Source organism: Asterias rubens, chromosome 15 (assembly GCF_902459465.1).
Source record: "Asterias rubens chromosome 15, eAstRub1.3, whole genome shotgun sequence".
In the NCBI taxonomy this organism is placed as follows: Eukaryota; Metazoa; Echinodermata; class Asteroidea; order Forcipulatida; family Asteriidae; genus Asterias; species Asterias rubens.
In genome coordinates, this window is record NC_047076.1 from 7,027,689 (window position 1) to 7,048,626 (window position 20,938).

At 41.6% G+C, this 20,938-nt stretch overlaps 1 protein-coding gene across 1 annotated transcript in view; it reads left to right on the forward strand.

Annotated features, from left to right (window-relative positions):
* Positions 1–20,938, forward strand: part of LOC117300230 (mitogen-activated protein kinase kinase kinase 14-like) — a 42,038-nt gene that overhangs the window by 16,428 nt on the left and 4,672 nt on the right. Inside the window, exons 8-14 of the mRNA XM_033783956.1 lie at positions 486–747; positions 2,974–3,108; positions 3,742–3,863; positions 4,309–4,456; positions 17,867–18,065; positions 19,745–20,094; positions 20,259–20,347. Of these exons, the coding sequence (XP_033639847.1) occupies positions 486–747; positions 2,974–3,108; positions 3,742–3,863; positions 4,309–4,456; positions 17,867–18,065; positions 19,745–20,094; positions 20,259–20,347 (1,305 nt within the window). The remainder of the gene's footprint in view (positions 1–485; positions 748–2,973; positions 3,109–3,741; positions 3,864–4,308; positions 4,457–17,866; positions 18,066–19,744; positions 20,095–20,258; positions 20,348–20,938) is intronic.

Genomic DNA, 20,938 nt, shown 5'->3' on the forward strand with positions numbered 1-20,938 from the left:
CACCACACTGCTACACCATTATTATTGCGTGCATTAAAAGGGTGTTTCTCGATCGGATTCAACCCTTGCTAGATGTTGACTTTGCCAGAATATGCATGTGTGGAGAAATTGCAACGAAGTACATGTACTTCACATGTACAGCGATTGATCACAACCAAATTCTCACTACATTCCGTAATGGAGTAAGGAACAGTCCTACTTGTGTTTTGTATGTCCCCATCAGTGGCCTGTTCCTCTTTAACCATCTGACAATATGTCCAACAAATGACTCATTTAGTTAGATTGCATCACAAATGTTGTTTAATGTAGTCTATGGCTATAACATTTATATCATATTTTGTGGAATGGTATTCCACTGGTAACCTAATTCTAGTCAGCATAATTTTATGCTGACTAGCTACTTTTTTTGCCTAGGGAGCTGTAAGAAATTGGACACAGATTTAATACTCTTTAAAATACAAACAATCTAATGTGTTTTCCTTAAGGTTCCTTTGAGAAAATTCTCGCAAGACGAGGCCCTTATTTGGCACGATTTGGACCACCCCAACATCAATAAGCTTCTTGGCTTGATGAGGAGCGGGGACATGGTGTACTTTTTCTCGGAGTACCATCCGGGCCAGACCTTGCAGAAGCTCATCGAGAGGGAGACTGTTCTTGGACAAGGGAGGGCGCTGTTCATTATCAAACAGCTGTTCAAAGCACTCAAATGGCTGCATGGAAAGAAAATTGTCCACAAGGACATCAAACGTAAGTTAAAGCCATTTTAACGACCGGTGTCACCACCTGTGGACGGGGCCCAATATAATAATAATAATAATAATAATCATAACAACAATAATCGTTTTTTATGTAGCGCTTTATACACCCGAATGGCGTCTCAAAGCGTTTCCAACATAAGTACTCCTGGTCACAATTCCTTAAATTCCTCTCAGCTCCCTATGGAGTATACAGCCTGTGCTGCCAGTATGTAGCCCACTAAGTTAATCAATCACAAGAACCATCTCTGCCCTCACAGTTACCCATTTACTCCCAGGGTGGAGAGAAGCACTTATAGTTAAGTGTCTTGCTCAAGGACACAAGTGTCACGACCAGGCTTTGAACCCACGCTCTGCTGAACAGAAATGCCAGAGCTTGAGTTCGGTGCTTTTAACCGCTCGGCCACAACACTCCAATCGTAGAGCTGCTTGTATATTGCTTAAAAGGTTGTTTTGCAGTTAGCGGGATACCTATCACACTTGGTACTTGTGGAATCGGTGTTTCCACTGCTAACCTTATTCTGGGAAACATAATTTGATTGTGCTATGAAGGAGCTATGTGAAATTTGGCACAGATCTTTTGGTCTACATGTGTGTTTTGTGGCGATGGGTTGTTGCCTGTTGAAACAGAGGACTATATGAAAAGGAATCCGAATGATTCGATTGTGAGGGCGTCTGTTCTTTCCTTTGGTTTTTTTGTGGAAAAAAAAAAAAAAAAGTGGGGACCTTGCTTAAAAAGAAACAAAAATTAGGAAGAGAAAAATTATTTTTGTGCAATGTGTTTATCATTTCTCAAAAACTACGCCTTTTGCCGGAATTCCGGCTTTTTCGACTCAAAAAGTCAACCAACGTGAATCATGTGAATCCGTTGAGAAAATCGGGGGTAGATTGTGCTAATTAATTATTCATGTTGAGTTTTGCCGAAACGTATTTAATTGGTTTTATGATGAACGTTCTGCATTAAATTGTATTGCCATATATGAGAACGAGGTGGAAACAGAGCGCTGGGTCAGACGGGATTTTTATTAAATGACGCTAAGAAGACGCATAAGGTGATCGTTCTCACATTGGACTTGTACGGTTTGTTGTTTTTACTGGGTAGGAGCGTGCTTCTTTCACCAAGTCTAGTTCCTATTAACGCGTCTGCTGTGCTTATAACGTATTAATGGAATGGGGGAACAGACTCAATGTGTAGCAGTGACCTCGTGTTGTGTCTGCGCAACGTGCGGTGGTTTTAGGCATAGTGATACGTGCGCAAAATTAAAACTCGAAATGCACGAACAATTTAGAAATTACGCGTCGCCAATGCTAGTAGAGCAACGAAGATCACCGCTGCGCTGGAGCTTCTATTTTTGGTTTGCGTGCACAATATAGCAGCATTCTTTGCTCAGCCAACGACCGTCCACACATCACAATCTATACGACGGACGTGCGACTGTTTAGGGGATTCGTACTGTTGCTTGTCTCGTCAGGATTGCTTCGGTTATGGCGGCGTCAAAACAAACTTTGCCGAGGGGAGACCCAGTTCGAGACCTGGAAAAAGTTGTTTAAAATAATTCCGCTGGAGTTGGCTGAGGAGTCGGTCACTGTTGACGGACTTGATCTTCATTTGCATCAGTGCTATGAAAAATTAGTGACCGCTGGAAAAGTGATACTCAGTAAAAAACTGTGATGACACATTCGAAAGAGTACTCAAGGAATTGGGCAATAAATTAGACGATAAAAAAAGAAGACTGCCACTGGAAATAGCAGGTTATTTTAAACACATAGTAAATTTGGCAATGATTTTGTGTTTTATTTCCAATTTTATACTTATTCTGAACAAGAGTTTCCCAGCTGAATTATTGCAATATTTGATTTCTTTTTTTCTCTCCTAAAATTAAAAACACTGAAATTGGGCAACAAATAGTGATTAACACTGGTGTTCTAACTTTCTAAGGAAGCTTATAGAATGCACCACAGAGCATATAGACTTCAAAAATTAAGGAGCGAGCTTGCGCTCGCAAGGATAGGACTCACATTTCCAGACGGTTTAAATTTTCAGGCTTTTTTGAAGACAAGCATCCCTGTTAAAGTAATACTTTAAGGGAAGCCTTCTTATACTTTCATTTTTTTCAAACCGTGTAAGTTGAATGTTAATCTGTGGACATTGTGTTTTGTGTCCTACAAAAAGTACATAAACGCCTTAAAAGTTTTGTTGTTATGGTATTTCTCACAGCCGCAAACATAATGGCCCATGAAGGTGACCACATCCGATTGATTGATTTTGGAGCGTCGAAGCGACTCGTCGGTGATACGCTGAAGACCATAGAACTGGAAGGCACAGAGTACTACATGGCACCAGAAGTTGCAAGTAAGTACAGACATGATATTCGTCCTACTTCAGTCTGCTTTTTGATTCTTTTTGCCCTTGGAATAATAAATTGGGAAAATGGTGGTTATAAGACACTGGACGCTATTGTCAAAGACCAGTTTTCTCACTAGGTGTATCTCAACAACAAACCTGTGAACATTTCAGCTCAATTGGTTGTCGAATTTGCGAGATAATAATAAAAGAAAAAAACACCCTTGTCACATAAAGTTGTGTGCTTTCATATGCTTGATTTCGAGAACTCAAAATCTTATTCTGAGGTCTTGAAATCAAATTTATGAAAAATTATTTCTTTCTCGAAAATTACGTTACTTCAGAGGGAGCCGTTTCTCACAATGTTTTATACTATCAACAGCTATCCATTGTTTGTTACCAAGTAAGGTTTAATGCTAACAATTGTTTGTAGTAATTACAATAAAGTCCACTGCCTTTAATGACGCAAGTGTCACGATCGGGACTTGAACCCACACTCTGATCTGAAGTTTGAGTCCAGTGGGCATGACCGCTTGGCCATGATACGCCACGAAATGGCAAACACGTTGGCGCAGGTTGTCGATGCAAGTTGCAGGTTAACAATAGTTTGTATTTTTTTTTTTTACTTTTGCTCAATTGCAGGCGGTGAAATGTATAACGGAACAGCTGACGTGTGGAGTGGATTTTGCATCTTCATCTTCGCTATTAGTGGAGACCCACCATGGTGGCGACGGTTGAAAGGCGTCAGATTCAAGTTCTTCTCTGTAAGTATGAGAGTGCTTGCTGCAGCTTTGCCTAACTTTGCAAAGATGCTCAACCACTTCAGCCCGGTTCATATTTCATGCAAATGCGTAAAGCGAATTATGTTGTCACAAATTGGCTCGCAGCAGTTCAACTCTTCTCAACTCACTTGCGACTATCGCTGCAAAAGGAAAGGGCATAAGGGCCTTGTCACACGAGGCAACGTTTACAGGCAACTTGGAGCAACCAACTGCAGAGCATGCTACATGGCCTCGTTGGTAGCTTTGTTTAAAAATTTGTTTACGCTTTGACTTGTATCACTAGTCATCCTCAGAACGAGGCACCACCAGTCGGTTGGTGGCGCTGTTTCCTGCTACGGCCACTGGTTGGCTGATTGTGTCCTCCCTTGGGGTATGAGGTGGTCAAGGCTTCATAACATAATAAAAATTTTCATGATTTGTGCAACAGATTGGGACTGCTCTACTGCCCCCGCTGGAGGATGTTCCTACCAAAGCCGATAAACGAGTTCGTGATTTTATTGCAACTGGCCTGGTGATCGATATCAAACAGAGACCCTCGTCGGCCAAAGTCCTGGAGGACTTCCCACAACATCTCGGTGAGTTGCCACGTTCCTTGCATACCACATCAGCTTTGGCTGTTAACAATCATTGTACAGAAGAGGGGCCAGACTATATGCTCCTATTCTAAGCCTCAGTTCCTTCACAGAGATTTGAACAGAGGGAAAACTAAAGCCATGTCCAAATAAAACAATTTTTACAACAAAATACTTTTCGTCTCAGTGAGACAAAAGTTATTCTAGCCTGTACAAACATCTTAACCAGTTTTGGTATTTTAATTTTACATGCTGAAACTGAGATGAAAACTACAGCACCTCAGCAAGTAATATTTTAAGGAAAGCTTTCTACTATCGTTATCTTCAAACTGTGAAAGTTTGAATTAAAATCGGTAGACATTGTGTTTTGTGATACCCAGACACTTTTAACACTTCAACATATTTTTCAAGAATTTCCTGAGGCTGTGTCTGAATGGGTGGCTACGACTACATCTGGTCGTTATGCATTAAAGTATAGGACATCTTTAGAAAAAACCCTTGACACTATTCATTAGGCCTGGGCGAATTATTTGAATATCCGGTTAATGGCGAATAGGTTTTCCTATCCGTAACCGCGAATGCCTTTTTTTTCTTAACCGGATATCCGCAATGGGCGTGAATACCTATTTATAAACCGGATAGTTCTGTAATTACAACCAAGTAACCGGATATTCTTTAATATCCGAATATCCGCGGACGTCGGACGACAACTGATGAAACTTATGAAACTTCTATTAAGACAGCATAAAACAGCATAAATTAAGTATTTAACTATGCTCACCTCCGTGAAGAGTTAAAACAATTCCTTTTATCACCCTAAGGATAAAAGGCCTAATAATTTTTTGATGAAGGACTTTTAGTCTTTGATTTAGCTTTCAAGGTCAAATTTTCCAGTTTCGTTTTGGGATAAAGCTTGCAAGCAGTGCAGGAGATTGTTCATAAGATTTTAGCTCCAGAAGGAGTATTTAATACGGAATAGAAATTTTTCCAGTTATTTGGGATAACAACTTTGGCCAGCATACGGAAATCATGCCTCGAGTTAGACGGCGTCCGGCTCGGTTTGACGATGTGGATGAGGAAGGCGCCTATCCAATGGACAGACGTTCCACGATGCAGTCGGCGGCTGTGAATAAGAAAGGCCAAGGGAAACGGAAGGCTAATGTGAGGGCATCATCTGCACAGCCGGCCTTGATCACTCTCAATACCGGCACGGCTTCGTCTTCCCCTCGGCCGCTATCAAGTCAAGGCCCGCCGCCAATAATTTCGCCACCAGGGATCCAGCATCAGGCTATTATACCGCCGGCAAACACCGGGGCAACCTATGCTTCTACTGTAAGGGATGAAACAGTCACGTTCAACGGTTTGCAGCCCGGCGAGGCGGTGGTCGCCCCTCCGGTTTTCAGCAACTTGACTGCCGGGACTCGGCCCCTGCCGACGGGTGGTGAGTACACCGGTGATTCCGGTCAGGTTGCGGCCCCTTGTTCCACCTCACATGCATTTAATAATCATGATAGTAGTTATGGTAATACTAATAGGCCTATTATTACTAGTAGTACTAGTTGTATTGATGTGCCTAGGGGTGGGAGTAGTTGTACTGATAATAGTGGGTTAGGCCTCGGTGTTCTTGGGCAGGTTTGTAGGCCACCAGTTCTTCCACAAGTTGACGTCGGAACACCTTTGGGTTTTCAAGTGTCAATGGCGCTCAAAGAAAAAATTTGGCAGGGTATGTACATTGATATGTCTCTCCTCCTAAATGATTCTAGTGCTTCAGTTTTCGCTAAGGCGGGGGATACTACTGCTAACTTGTCATTGGCAATTGTTGGGGGGAATTTAGTTGTGCGCAAACCGGAAGGATCACGCAAGAAATTGGACACATTTGAGGAATGGCAGTTCGCTTTTCACAACTTTATGGCGATTTTTCTGGTGAAACACCCCAATCGCTGCGGGGAGCTGCTCAAATACTGCGAAATTATCCACATGGCTGCAGTTCAATTTCCTGGGCAAGGTTGGAAGCGCTACGATGAACAATTTCGCTTGCGTGGGGAGGCAGACCCCATGCGCTTTTGGGGCAAGCTTGATACCGAGCTTTGGCTAACCGTGGCAGCGGTGGGTGTTACTGCAGCTAGTCAATTTTCGAGTGGCAATGTTTTAACCGTTCCTCAACCCTCCTCTTCCAAGGTGCGCACGGGACTTTGTTTTGCGTACAACGGCACGCAAGGCTGTCATTTCCGTGTTTGCAAATTTTTGCATAGTTGTTCTAAGTGTCAGCGCCCCGGCCATGGTGCAACTCGTTGTAGGATGGCGGGTCATGCGCGCTGGGTTAGTTCCCCTGCTACTGCTGCATCGGCCCCGCCGGCGCGGCCACACAAACTCCCGGCTTTGCCAGCGCAAAAGCTTGCTGATCCAATGGCTATGCAAAAGCATTACTCAGTCAATCTAAATCGTGCCAATGTCAATGGCGCTAGTGGGACCGGTACTGGGTCTTTTCGCTCTTCCAACGCCAATTAATTTTTCAGTTTTGGATTGTTGGCTGTGTTCTTACCCCTTGGATTCTGATGTTGAGGTCTTACGTAATGGGTTTGCTAACGGTTTTTCGTTGGGTTATACTGGCCCTAGGGGGGCGCGCGATTCTGTGTGCCTCACTTCTGCTGCGGCTAAGCCCGCGGTTGTTGTGCGTAAACTTGCAACAGAAATTGCGTTAGGTAGGATAGCGGGGCCATTTGTGTCTCGTCCTTTGGCTTCCTTGCAATGTTCCCCTATTGGCTTAGTACCTAAGCGCGAGCCCAACACGTTCCGCCTCATCCATCACTTATCTTTTCCCGCTGGTCAATCCATTAATGATTTTATTAGCAGGGATCTTTGTTCAGTGCATTATGCTTCATTCGACAAAGCTGTTCAGCTGACTATCAAGGGGGGTCACGGTGCATGGTTGGCAAAGGCCGACATTAAATCGGCGTTTAGGTTGCTACCGGTTGCCCCAGTTGATTATGAATTGTTAGGTTTTACTTATGGCGGGATGTTTTATTATGACAAGTGTCTTCCCATGGGCTGTAGTATTTCATGTTCATTATTTGAGAAATTTAGCTCATTTTTAGAGTTTCAAGTTAAACGTTTTTCTGGGTCCTCCTTTTTAACCCATTATCTTGATGACTTCCTTTTCGTGGGGTCATCTTCAAGCTCTTGTTCAGTTTTGCTTGAGGCCTTTAAGGCGGTTTGCGCTGAGCTTGGTGTCCCTTTAGCTGAGGAGAAGACAGTTGGCCCTGTGCAGTCGATTTCGTTCTTAGGCCTTGTGATTGATTCAGTTGCGCGTCAAATTAGGGTGCCACAAGAAAAGGTTGATGCTTTAGTATGTCAGATTAGGGGCTTGTTGGGTAAACGTAAGATTTCCCTCGTTGGGGTTCAGTCAATTGTAGGCTCCCTTAATTTTATTTGCAGGGCAATTCCTACGGGGCGGGCTTTTCTTCGCCGCTTAATTGCATTAACACAAGGGATTTCTCGCCCCCATCACATGGTTCGGATTTCACAAGGGGCCAAGCTGGATTTGCTTGCCTGGCTTGAATTCTTGGCGCATTTTAACGGGGTTTCTGTGTTTGCAGACCATGCTTGGCAGTCGAACGATACTTTGCAATTGTTCACTGATGCCGCTGCTAGTGTTGGTTTTGGGGCATATTTCCAAGGCAAGTGGGTTCAAGGTCATTGGCCCCCATGTATTTTGCAGCAGCCTCCATCCATCGCTTTCCTTGAGCTTTTCCCGCTTTTCGTTGCATTGAAATGTTGGGCCCCGCTACTTGCCGGCAGGAAAGTTGTGTTTAACACCGACAATTTCGCTGTTGTGCACATTATTAATAAGAAATCCTCGCCGTGTAAGCGTATCATGGTTGTTGTGCGTCAATTTGTCCTGCTCTGCCTCGAGTTTAACATATCATTTCGAGCGGTTCACGTCCCTGGGAAATTTAATGAGATTGCGGATTCTTTATCTCGTTTCCAGATGAGTCGTTTTCGTGTGGCAGCCCCATTGGCAGACGCTGTAATGACACCGCTCCCTGCTCTACCTCTTCCTTGGTAGCTGATGAGATGAGCCGTCTATTGGCAGCATCCATTGCGCCCAACTCACACAAAGCTTATGCTACGGGGTGGAATGCTTTTTGCCGATTTCGGCAACCATCCCTTGATACAGTAGGGCCGCCTGCTTCGGCGGTAGAGGTGCGTCGTTTTGTTGCGTGGCTTTCCTTGCGTGGCCTTGCCCCAGCTACGATTGCTAACTATGTTTCGGGCGTGGGCTATTTTTATAAGTTGCATGGGATGTCAGATCCTACGAAAGATTTTCTTGTTTCTAAATTGATTGAGGGTTCTCGCCGCTGCTGCGGTTTAGTGGATAATCGGGTGCCAATTTCGTTGCCAATTCTTCAGCGGCTAATTGATTCACTTCCTCACATTTGCGCGTCTCAATTTGAAAGTACCATGTTCAAGGCAGTTTTCCTTGGTGCCTTTTTCGGTTGTTTACGCGTAGGCGAGTTTGCCGTGGTTTCCAATTCCCGGGTACAGGAGTCCGTACTAGTTTTCGGGGATGTGCAATTTTCGAAACCGGGGTCACATGATCAGTTTGTTGGCTTAACCTTTCGGCAGTCAAAAAATAATCAACATGGTTTTCCACAGCGCATTCGTCTTGTCACTACTAGTTCTAAATCACTATGCCCCGTTCAAGGGTTCTTGGATTTTATTGCTATCCGTCCCGAGTATCCCGGGCCGTTTTTCTGTCACTTTGATAGCAGTCCATTGACTCGGTACCAGTTCAATTCGGTGTTACGTAAGGCAGTTTTCTTTGCTGGCCTAGGCGGACAACAAATTCGGGGGCACTCGTTCCGCATCGGTGCTGCATCGTCCGCAGCCGCCTCGGGGTCTCTCATGACAATATCCGTGCTATGGGCCGGTGGCGTTCCAATGCATTTTTGTCTTACATTCGCCCGATCCCTACTTGCAATCTGCAATCGGGCTGCTGATTGTCCGGGTGGGGGTACCATTTTCATGTTAGCTTGTTTGTTATTTCATGCATTTTTGGGCCGGGATTCAATTTCACTTAATTTTATTTCGTAGGTTCAGTTTGGATTGTTGGGGACTCCTTGGTGCGTCGAGCTGAAGGTCCGTTCGGGATTCCGGCCGGGTATATTGGAAAGGCAAAGGTGGGGCTGGGATGACTAATTATGATTACCTGCTTAATGACCTCCGAAAACGGGCACCTCCCCCAGATTTGTTGATTTTTCATTTAGGTACCAATGACCTCGTAACTATTGATGAGTTTGCACTGCGGCAGCAAATTGCAGTGATGCTCCGTGATTGTGCCTGGGCGTACCCAACTTCGACTATTGTTTGGTCAGATATGCTGCCTCGTGTTTACATGGGCGCGCGTTCGCAATCGGCGCTGGAACGTAAACGCCGAACGATTAATCGTTGGGCAGCGTCTCAATGCAAAGCAGTGCAGGCTCTTTGTGTTCATCACCCCCAATTTATTTGGTCTGAGGTAAGCCTTTTTTCATACGATGGTGTGCATTTATCTTCCCTTGGGAATCAATTGTTCCGAAGTAATTTGCGAGCATTCATTGTTTCAAACATGATGTAGGCAGAGGGTATCCTGATATGATGTGCATGTTGTGACTCAGTAGCCTATATATGGGGGTATTTGGTTGTCTCTCCCCCTCCCTTCTCCGTCTCTCTCTCTCTCGGTGGGCGCGCTTGGCGCGTGTGGCATAATTGGAAGGGTTCAGACAGCCATTTACCCCGATTTTGGCGTTTATTTAACAACATGTAATAATTATTATAAACACAATGGATTTGTTAATTGGTTTTGGTATTGTTGCCATGGCGTTCGAAAGTTTCATGAGGCCATGATTCCGACTGAGGTTTCATCGGTGGAAGCGCAACTCTATCCTGTACTCTGTGTAATTAAACAAATTAATAATTTCTACAAAACACAGTAAAGTTGATCTGGTGTAGGCCTACACAAATTATATTGGGTTTGTGGCTGACATATGCAGCTAATTTTTGGGTCAAATGGAACCCAGGTTTGGGTGCAAGTGCATCCTGGTTTGTTTTGTATTTTTGGGTCAAATTGAACCCAGGTTCGGGTGCAAGTGCATCCTGGTTAGGGGTCTGGGGCCGTATTCACGAAACTACTTAAGTCACAAAATAATAAGCACCCCACTTAAATTCCCAACTTAGACGAATCTCACCGACTAAGTGGTATTCACAAAGCGTTTGCGCTAAGTGCCCCGCTTACTTTCGCGTCTTAAGTCTAAGTGTGGTCCGAGCTGACTTAAGCGGGGCACTAGGGTGTCATGGCCGCTTTTTTGCATGTCGCACACCGCCATAATTTTGAGGCTAGAATTCTTCGTAGAGAGCGAGTATTTCGAGAAAGGAGTAATCCTTTAGCAGATTTTACTGACGGTGAACTTTACTCGCGGTATAGATTCGACAGAAACGGTATTTTATTTATTTCTCAGCTGTTAAGAGAGGAAATTCAGTCGCCAACGGAACGATCTTGCGCTATTCCCGCAGAAATCTAGGTCATAATTGCATTGCAGTTTTATGCTTGTGGAACATTTCAAAGAACTATTGGAGACACAATCAAAATTTCTCAGTCATCCGTATCCAGAATAGTCAGCATTGTGTCATCAAGTCTAGCTAGAAAACTTGCTGAATTTGTAAGGTGGCCAGCAGCTGCAGATGAACAAAATATCAAAAGGGGATTTTTCACCATCGCTGGATTTCCGGGCGTAGTTGGACTCATCGACGGAACTCATGTCCGAATCTTGGCACCCTCAGAACACGAAGAGCAGTTTGTTAACAGGAAAAATTACCACTCCATAAATGTTCAAGTTGTTGTGGACAATAGGTGTGTGTTCACGCAAATAAATGCCCAGTGGCCGGGAAGTACCCACGACTCAAGAGTGCTTCGAGAGAGCCGATTAGCGGACGTGTTTGGGCGCCACCGACCGGCGGGGAGAGGGGAAAACAACGAGGAAGGTTACCTGTTAGGCGACACTGGCTACCCGTCAAAACCATGGCTCCTCACACCGTTTCTCCAGGCAGGAAATCGTGCAGAGGCAAGATACAACGGTGCACACAAGTAAGATGTTTCATTTCGCAATACTTTTTTAAGTTTTGTTTTAATTATAAATTCATGTTTCATATTCACACGTTGACATAAGCTGCGTCTTTTTGTGTTTTTGGTAGAACAACTCGAAGTCTTGTTGAACGGACGATTGGGCAGTGGAAACGTCGTTTTCACTGCCTTCATGGTGAAATAAGGCTGTCCCCAGAAAGAACGTGCAGAGTGATTGCTGCATGTGCTGTGCTGCACAACATTGCAAAGCAACGAGGCCTTCCAGACATTGAAGAGGATCACATGAACAACCCTCCACATCCACAGCCAGAACAACCAGTGCACCACGATGATGGCAACCTAGTCAGGAACCACGTAGTTCACACCTATTTCCAGTGAGTTTAAGTTATAATCCACCATTCTGAATTTTACGTTTCCACTCTCAAAAAAGAGAGAGCACCACCCGGGTCTGCATTACACCGTGACCTAAGCATAACTGACGTGTCACTGTTGTTTTTTGCACACAAAAATCAATGACTGACTGAATAACCAAGTCGGCAAAGTTCATGAAATAATTTGCGTTATTTTGATACAATTACATTTTGATACATTTTATTTTTGATACATATTGTCTAATAAAATAGGGCGCTAGAAACTTATTGTGCTTGCGGGCCGGGTAGGAGGAGGATGTAATGTAAACAACATAATTTTTGTCAACAACACAACTTTTTTTACTTTTGGGGGATGGCTAGGGATTATAAATAATAATAAATAAAATATTTAAATTGTACCATCTGTTTTTAAGATTTGTTTGAGCCCACTCATCATCCAAATATTCTTTACACCCGTAACAATTATAGCTCTATAATTTAATCAGAAGAAACCCACAAATTATTGCCACAGGTGAGGAGTAGATCAATGCTCGACTACCACCTAGTGCTATTTTAAGGGAAGCCTTCTACCATCATTATTTTCAAACCGCGTGAATCTGTGGACATTTTGTTTTGTGTCCTTCAGAAGGTACCCATCCAGACCCTTTAATTGAAAAACGTTATATTTCAGAAAACGTTATGTTATAACACCACCTTCAAAATAACTATGACAACAAAAATGACAGTTATTTCATATTCAATCGATTCATAGAACAAATTCATTTTATTATCACGACACAAAAACAGTCAAATCATAACTCTACATAGTTATACGGAGCTCCACGACTGCAAACAAAATTCTTTGTCACACAGGGCAATTCAGAGACAATAAACATTGTTAACTTTTGTTCATATTTTTTTTTATACACAAAGATATGGTTGCCCGAAAATCACAGGCAAAACCTATACAAATGTACAAAAAAGCGTCAGCAAATAAATAATAGATAAGACAACAAATAATTATAACTTATTGGTTTAATAACCCCTGTTGCAATACTGCCATGTTGAGGATAATCATCTCTTTCTCTATGAGAAGTTTCTCAATTTCTATCTCTGCTCTTCTTGTCTCCACTTCGCATTTCCGCTGTTCCAGCTTGAGCAGCTTTCCGTACTCCTCCTCATTTTCTTCTGATCTTGTTCTTTTTGTAGGCACCATCGATAATCTACACGCTGACGATGATGGTCCAAATGTGACTGGCAACTCAGTATAAGTGCTGAAGGAAAAAAAAAAATAATAATTTGAGTAATACGTAATAAGCTTTAACTAGTAATAACTATCCGCCATACCAGTTATCATTAATTTCAAACGCTTTGTTTAAAAACCACACGTCACTGAATTTGCTTGACTACCAGTTAATTACACCGCCTTTTTTATAAGTGTTTATAAGCAATAATAGTAACTATATTTACCTGTCATCCGGTGTATCAGCAATGGAACCATGAGCAGCTGATGTGGCGACTGCGGGCTCAAAGTTATCATCAGGAGGGAGGCTGTCAATGCCACCAACGATCCCTACGATAGTTGGAGAGTTCTCTCCTATCAGGGTCATCAATCTTTGGTCCATTGGGCTCAGATCAGGTGGGGCAGGTCCTCCTCCTTGAAAGAAACGGTTTTAAAATTGTTGAGAGTTTCCCAAAATTGCAAGTTCTAAAAAGTCAATATCAAACATTATGTGTGCTTTTTCCAAGTTAAGTGTGCATAATAACTAAGTGAACTTAAAGACAATGGACACTATTGGTAATTGTCAAAGACCAGTCCTCTCACTTGGTGTATCTCAACATATGCATTAAATATCAAACCTGTGAAAATTTGAGCTCAATTGGTCGTCGAAGTTGCGAGATAACTATGAAAGAAAAAACACCATTGTCACACGTAGTTGTGTGCTTTTAGATGCTTGATTTCGAGACCTCAAATTCTAAACTTGAGGTCTCGAAATCAACTTCCTGGAAAATTACTTCTTTCTCAAAAACTACGTCACTTCAGAGGGAGCCGTTTGTCATAATGTTTTATAATATCAACCTCTCACTATTAGATTGCTCGTTACCAAGTAAGGTTTTATGCTAATGATTATTTTGAGGAGGTGTTCTTTATGGAGGTATTATTCGTTGAGTATGTTGTTTATGATAAATAAGTTACAAGTTCCCAAATGTTTTTTGACCCATTAATTGATTGATTTGTGAACGGATTTGATTGGTTGATTGGTGTATTATAATATTGTTTTATTAATTTGTTTGTTTATTTATTTATTTATTTATTTATTTGTTTACTTGTTTATTTATTTATTTGTTTGTTTACTTATTTATTTATATATTATTATTTTATATTTTGTGTTATTTTTTGTAATTTTGTTTCTTTATTTATTTATTAATACTATTATTCATTTGAAATATTGTTTTAATCATATTATTATTTTCTTCGTTTATTAATTTCTTTTTATTTAAGTGTAGTTATGCCTATTGGTTAGTAATTTTAAAATGTATTTATTCAATTTCGACTATCTGTACTTATTTTGTTGTATTTTGTATAGTTCACTCATTTAAAACAATAAAACAAATGAGTACTACATACCGGTTTTGACTGATTCCTTTCGGTATTTGGAGGCTTCCTCCTTCATCTTACTGTTCATGTTCTGCCATTTCTTCTGAAGTTCCGGCACATCTCGACGGACTGACGGGAAACTTGAGTTAAGGGCCTCTGCAATTTGTCGCTATGCTTCGTGCTTAATTTGGGACGTGACCTTTGACGAAAATTTCGGTCGGAGCACATCGGCCCGCTTCTCCCACTCACTAAGAAGGAGCAACTTCTCCTTCTCGGAAAAATTTGGTTTCCGGACATTTTTCTCCTTCAAGGTTGCGGCCATTGTTGTAATACAATTAATTACAACTGTTTAAACTATGTAGTGCTAAAACGCGCGCGTGTAACATTTTTTTTAAGTGTTAAAACATACTATTTTTCTACCATTAATACATGCCTAAATTCATATTGTGCGTGGACACGCGCGTTCTAACATGAGGCCAACGCACAAAATAACAAAGAAAACACAATTAATTTGTTTCAAACTATCAACTCCCTCTGTAATTTGTGGCACCGCTGTCGTGAAAAAAATGTATTATAACATTCTCGTCTCGGGGTAGGCCTAATGATAATTGATTGATTGCTCCTGAGTCATCATGGTAACCATTGATGACGTATGCTTCGTGCGCATGTGCACTTACTTGATCTAAACAACTTAACTTGTTTTGATTTAAGTGGGGTACTAAGATAAGTGGGGTACTTAGATGTTTTGTGAATAGCTACTTAAGCGCCCCACTTAAGTTAGCGGGGTGCTTTAGACTTAAGTGAAAACTTAAGTACTCCACTAAGTTAAGGTTCGTGAATACCGCCCCAGGTGTACCCCGCTTGTTTTTCTTGTGTCCGGTTTGCCCAATTCGGTATCCGGCACAAATAAAATCAGTTGGTTTCAGACTGTGGCAGTAATTCAAAAATTTGTGTCTTGTTTGTTTTTATTGGAGTCTGAGTATAATTCCTTTTATCACCCTAAGGATAAAAGGCCTTATACTCAGCGTAACCTTCATTGTACACAGTCTGTTCCGGGCATACCCACAGCGTTTTTCTTACAAGCAATATTTAATTGTTTTTTCCCTGTGCATCTATGGCATAGTTTGCAAAAAATCACTTGCTGGGTTTCTGGGTCATGCTGTGTTGCAATTTAACAATGTAGCAAATCAGTGTATTACATTTACTTTTGTTTTAACCAATCATGGTGATTCCCCCCATCAGGATTTTTTGTTTTGGCGGGCTTATTATTTTATCTGTCACTTCGTCACAGTCTTTCAATGTGGTAAGATATGAATAATTTTCCCACCGCCATCCCACTTACTCCACCTGTTGTTTGGCAATGTTCTTTTTGGCTGTTTTTTCAAGTTGCTGCATTGGCATAATTGGAAGGGTTCAGACAGCCATTTACCCCAATTTTGGCGTTTATTTAACAACATGTAATAATTATTATAAACACAATGGATTTGTTAATTGGTTTTGGTATTGTTGCCATGGCGTTCGAAAGTTTCATGAGGCCATGATTCCGACTGAGGTTTCATCGGTGGAAGCGCAACTCTATCCTGTACTCTGTGTAATTAAACAAATTAATAATTTCTACAAAACACAGTAAAGTTGATCTGGTGTAGGCCTACACAAATTATATTGGGTTTGTGGCTGACATATGCAGCTAATTTTTGGGTCAAATGGAGCCCAGGTTTGGGTGCAAGTGCATCCTGGTTTGTTTTGTATTTTTGTGTCAAATTGAACCCAGGTTCGGGTGCAAGTGCATCCTGGTTAGGGGTCAGGTGTACCCCGCTTGTTTTTCTTGTGTCCGGTTTGCCCAATTCGGTATCCGGCACAAATAAAATCAGTTGGTTTCAGACTGTGGCAGTAATTCAAAAATTTGTGTCTTGTTTGTTTTTATTGGAGTCTGAGTATAATGACATTTCTGACGTAATTTGTTCAAAGATTACGAAAGTTTTCCTTCGCACGTAGAGTCAATCACGATCAAAATAAAAAGCAAATCGCCATCTTTAAATTAGATCCGGTTATTTTTATGAATGAACCGAGTGACACTGTCTAAAACTAATATCAATCCGCCCATAAGATCTCATTCACAAACGAACAGCGCCCTCTAGCGGTTTTTAAATAGCGCCCTCTAGCGGCGAAAAAACTATTCGAATATCCGGTTAATTTCAGATAGTTGGCCAGCGGTATTCACTATTCGCCCAGCACTACTATTCACATAGCTGAAGCCATTGCCTCCAGTTAGGACTATGGTCTTGGTCATGTTGGTTGCTGATTCAGCCAGTTTGGACACAGCCTTTATAGCACAGCAACCACTGCGGTCGGACAAGTGTTTAGATCTACATTACAGAAAAGCTCCTGTAAAGACACTGAACACGTTATGTAATTGTCAAAGTCAAGTATTCTCACTTGGTGTATCCCAACATATGCATTAAAATAATGAGCCTGTGAAAATTTTGACTCAATTGGTCATTGAAGTTGCAAGAAAATGATGAATAAAAAACACCCTTGTCGTACAAAATAGTGTGCTTTCAGATAGGAATGAAAGGCTTCTGGCCATAAGTCTTTTATTATTTTAGTGAGAAATTGCCTCTTTCTCAAAAACTTTGTTACTTCAGAGGGAGCCGTTTTATACTATCAACAGCTGTCCATTCCTTGTTACCAAGTAAGGTTTGATGCTAATATATATATTTTTACATTGATTTACATGTACTGGGGTCATAAACTGGCAAAGCAGTGAATCTGCCTGAGTTAGTCAGCAGCCTTACTGGTTTGTGCATGTTTTGAAAAGGAATTACATGGATATAACAGGTGTGAGTTGCCAGAGGAAAAAGATGAATTATTCTGACCTCTTTCCTTATAAGGAAGGTTTACGTTTGGTAATCACTCTTAAAACTATAAATGACAATAAATGACAATTAATAACAATAAAAACCTTTAGTTAATACATGTAGCTTAAAGCAGCGTATGATAGTATACAGCATTTTGAGCAACATTACACTTCAATGTAATTTTGTTAATAAAAGTATTTGAAGGCACAAAAAATGGAATCTGAAAAGCGTTACCGTGTAGTTATGTATTCCTATTAGGGACTATTCTTCCTGTGAGGGTACATGTATAGAATGCGCTTTGGAATTATCTGTAATATCTCAAAAACGAGACCACATTTTGAAATGAAATTTTTAGATGTTAGTTTTATTGTGTACATCTATATTTGTATATATTGTATACTTTGCCTTAAATGCAGGTTTCCCTTAATGTATGTCAATAATTAATCTTGAACCTAAAACTCTTGCTAATTTTGTCTTTCTTTGTAGTGAAGGACAGGAAGCTGTGGAATAAAAAAGTCATAGAGGAGGAGTTGAAACCACCACCCGAAGCCCCCTTTGGTATCCCCAAAGCAGAATGTGTTGAGCCCGTCACACCTTGCACCCCGAGAGGACCACAGGTGGAATACTTCAGAGCATCCCAGCAATCTGTCTCCTTAGATGACAGCGCGCGGAATCCATCGAAAAGGTAATTTTTTTGTTGGGGGGGTGGGGATACTTAAGCAAGACACTTAACCATTATTGCTTTGTCCTTCAGATTGGACGTAAAGCCCTGGGTGCTGTTTGTTTGTGTAATGCAGGAAAACGTCCCAGTGCACTTATTGTAACAGGCATGATATTCTTCCTACTTTTTAGTCTGATTTTTTATTTTTCTTGCCCTTTGAAAAATTAGAAAAGTTGTGATGAATAAGCAGCCAAACCAAATTTCCATGTGATTTTCAGGATAAGCAAACAACAGCTGAATACCAGTAACAAGAAATATGCAACAAATGGAAATTTAGTTGGTAATCTTTTTTTTATTAAGGCTAAAAATTTAATATATATTATTGGTTTGCGGTAACACCATGTGTGTATCTACTTGCCAGGTAGAGTTGTTCTTAGGGAACTGTCTTGCTTTATTCTACTGCCGTGGAGTAGATAATCGGAGGGTCGGGAGACTTCTCAGTTCTGAAAAGAACTGTCCTGTTTTTTAACTATTACCAGGGCAGATGGTATAGAAATTAGACTGGACTACTACTTTAGCTTATAGGATCGTAATTAACTGTACTGTCGCATTTGGCATACTATCCTACCACCCTCCTCCTCTAACAACCCCCAACCTACTGACACGCCTCACTACACCCGAGAGGTTTCTCACACAATGGCCAACCCTAACAATAGCCATGAGCCCCCCAACCACACAACCAACCCTAACAATAGCCCTGAGCCCGCCAACCACACAACCAATCAGAGCATTGATTGACCTGCAGTGGATCCACTGAACCCCTATAAATAAGCCCACTCTTCTCTTACCTCTTCAGTCTCCTGACGATGACTAGAGCAAGCTAGTCGAAACGTTGAGACCAATTTCAGACAGCTCTTTTCAGAACTGAGAAGTCTCCCGACCCTTATCTACTCCACGGCAGTAGAATAAAGCAAGACAGTTCCCTAAGAACAACTCTACCTGGCAAGTAGATACACACATGGTGTTACCGCAAACCAATAATATATATTGATACCTCACCATGCAATGCCTCAAATCCTATATAAAAATTTCATGCTTAACAAATTGTTGTGCTTAGCAGTTCTAAGAAAATGGGCCCAGGTTCCTCCTATCACGATGTTTGAGCATGAAACCAGACTTTCTGCTTCATGTCACCCACACAATCTTGCTTTGCTGAGATGCAGAGCGAAGTGACCTTCAAACAGCTTTATTCCGCGTACTGCATCTCTTTGGAACTCCTTGCCTGGTGGATGTTTCCCTCCATCCTAGACTGTTTAAAGAGGAATATAAACTCCTACTTTCAGCTCCTCTGAATTTTTTTCATCTTAGATTTTTACTTCTTAAAGCCATTCACCAAGAGTAGCTTTTAGTCTCATTTGGGGTGAACTTAAAAATAAAAGAAATAGAAAAAAACAAAAACAAGCTGACACGACCTTAAATTATAGATGAATTGTGGTACCTGCTGCCAAAACATAGGATTCAAACTGCCTCTAGCTACCAGGGTAGTCTAGTTGGTAAGACACTGCTCTAGAATGGCAAGGGTCTTTGGTTTGAGTAACATGCCTGTGATATTTTTTAGTGCCGAGTATACAGTGCTAACACACATCGGTGTATGGGTAAAAACCAAAATTAATATGACCTAAAATTGTTTCTCCTACATGTAGTAACTGTGAAAAGCCACCGAGCCAACCAGAGGGTGATGAAGACATGCATGCACCTGGACTAGACATGGATAGACCTGATAGCAACATGGATGTTAAGGCACCTTTCAAAGTTGACTGCGCCCCGCCCGAGACCAACATCGTAGAAGGCACTCATCCCGCTGCCAATCCTGCTGGTCCACTAGTGCCACTTGCCCCTAATTTCGACATAAACCACCAAGCGGAGGAAATTGACGGCACCAATCACCTAAGACCACTACGGGGTGTCCCAGAGCTTCTTTCCATGAGCTCGTCTTCAGTCAACCGCCAAGCATACCACAACTTCATCCAAGACCAGCCGGGGGACCAACATGGTAAAATGCAAAGCTATTCCCTCTTTGAGTCAAGTGCCCATAAATGAGTATTCATAGTTTACAGTTGGCATAAAAGATAGTATCGCATTTAGTCATGTTACGAGGCCTTTCATTTTTACTGAAAGTAATGTTTCTTGTCATGAATTTTTATTTTTATTTTACAGATGACTCTCTGGAGCTTACAGGGAGATTCCTTTTTGACAGGGACAGTGGATCAGTGGAGAGGTCTTCCTCATGGACTGTGTATGACTCGGTGAGTATAACTATGCACAGGGGTAGTCTTGGTACTAGACCTCGGTGATCGATAGTGGATTGTGTTTGCAGAGCTGTCATCTCTCCTACCGGGTGTCACAAAAAATACCTATACACTTTTGAAATGGCTGCCGAATAATAAAATATACAATTCTGGGGGAAAAGGTTTATATGTATGGATAGCTTATGGTCTCAACTTTCATATGACATCAAGAAGCCCGAAAATAATTCATGCCTGGGTGAGCGCTGCTTACTTTTGTGAAGGGTATGAAAACAAGGCTGCGCAGGAAGTAGCCTTCCAATTTGTGAGCTTACAAAATTGAGGGTGATATGATAAATTCATGATCAATATTGCGATCAGTTTGGGTTTGCTGTGAATTTTATGGTTTGTTAAACTTTTTTGTATGCATAAGTGAACAGGAATTGCTTTTGTTTCATGTAGCATTATGACTTTCCCTTGTAGACTCAGTGGTGTGTTCATGGGAGTCAGGATGGGGTGATATTTTGTGCAAGTTCCATGTTACTTTTTTTCACATAACTTCGCATGAATTTGAATAAAAACCTTTACCCCCCCCCCCCCCATTTCAGTTAT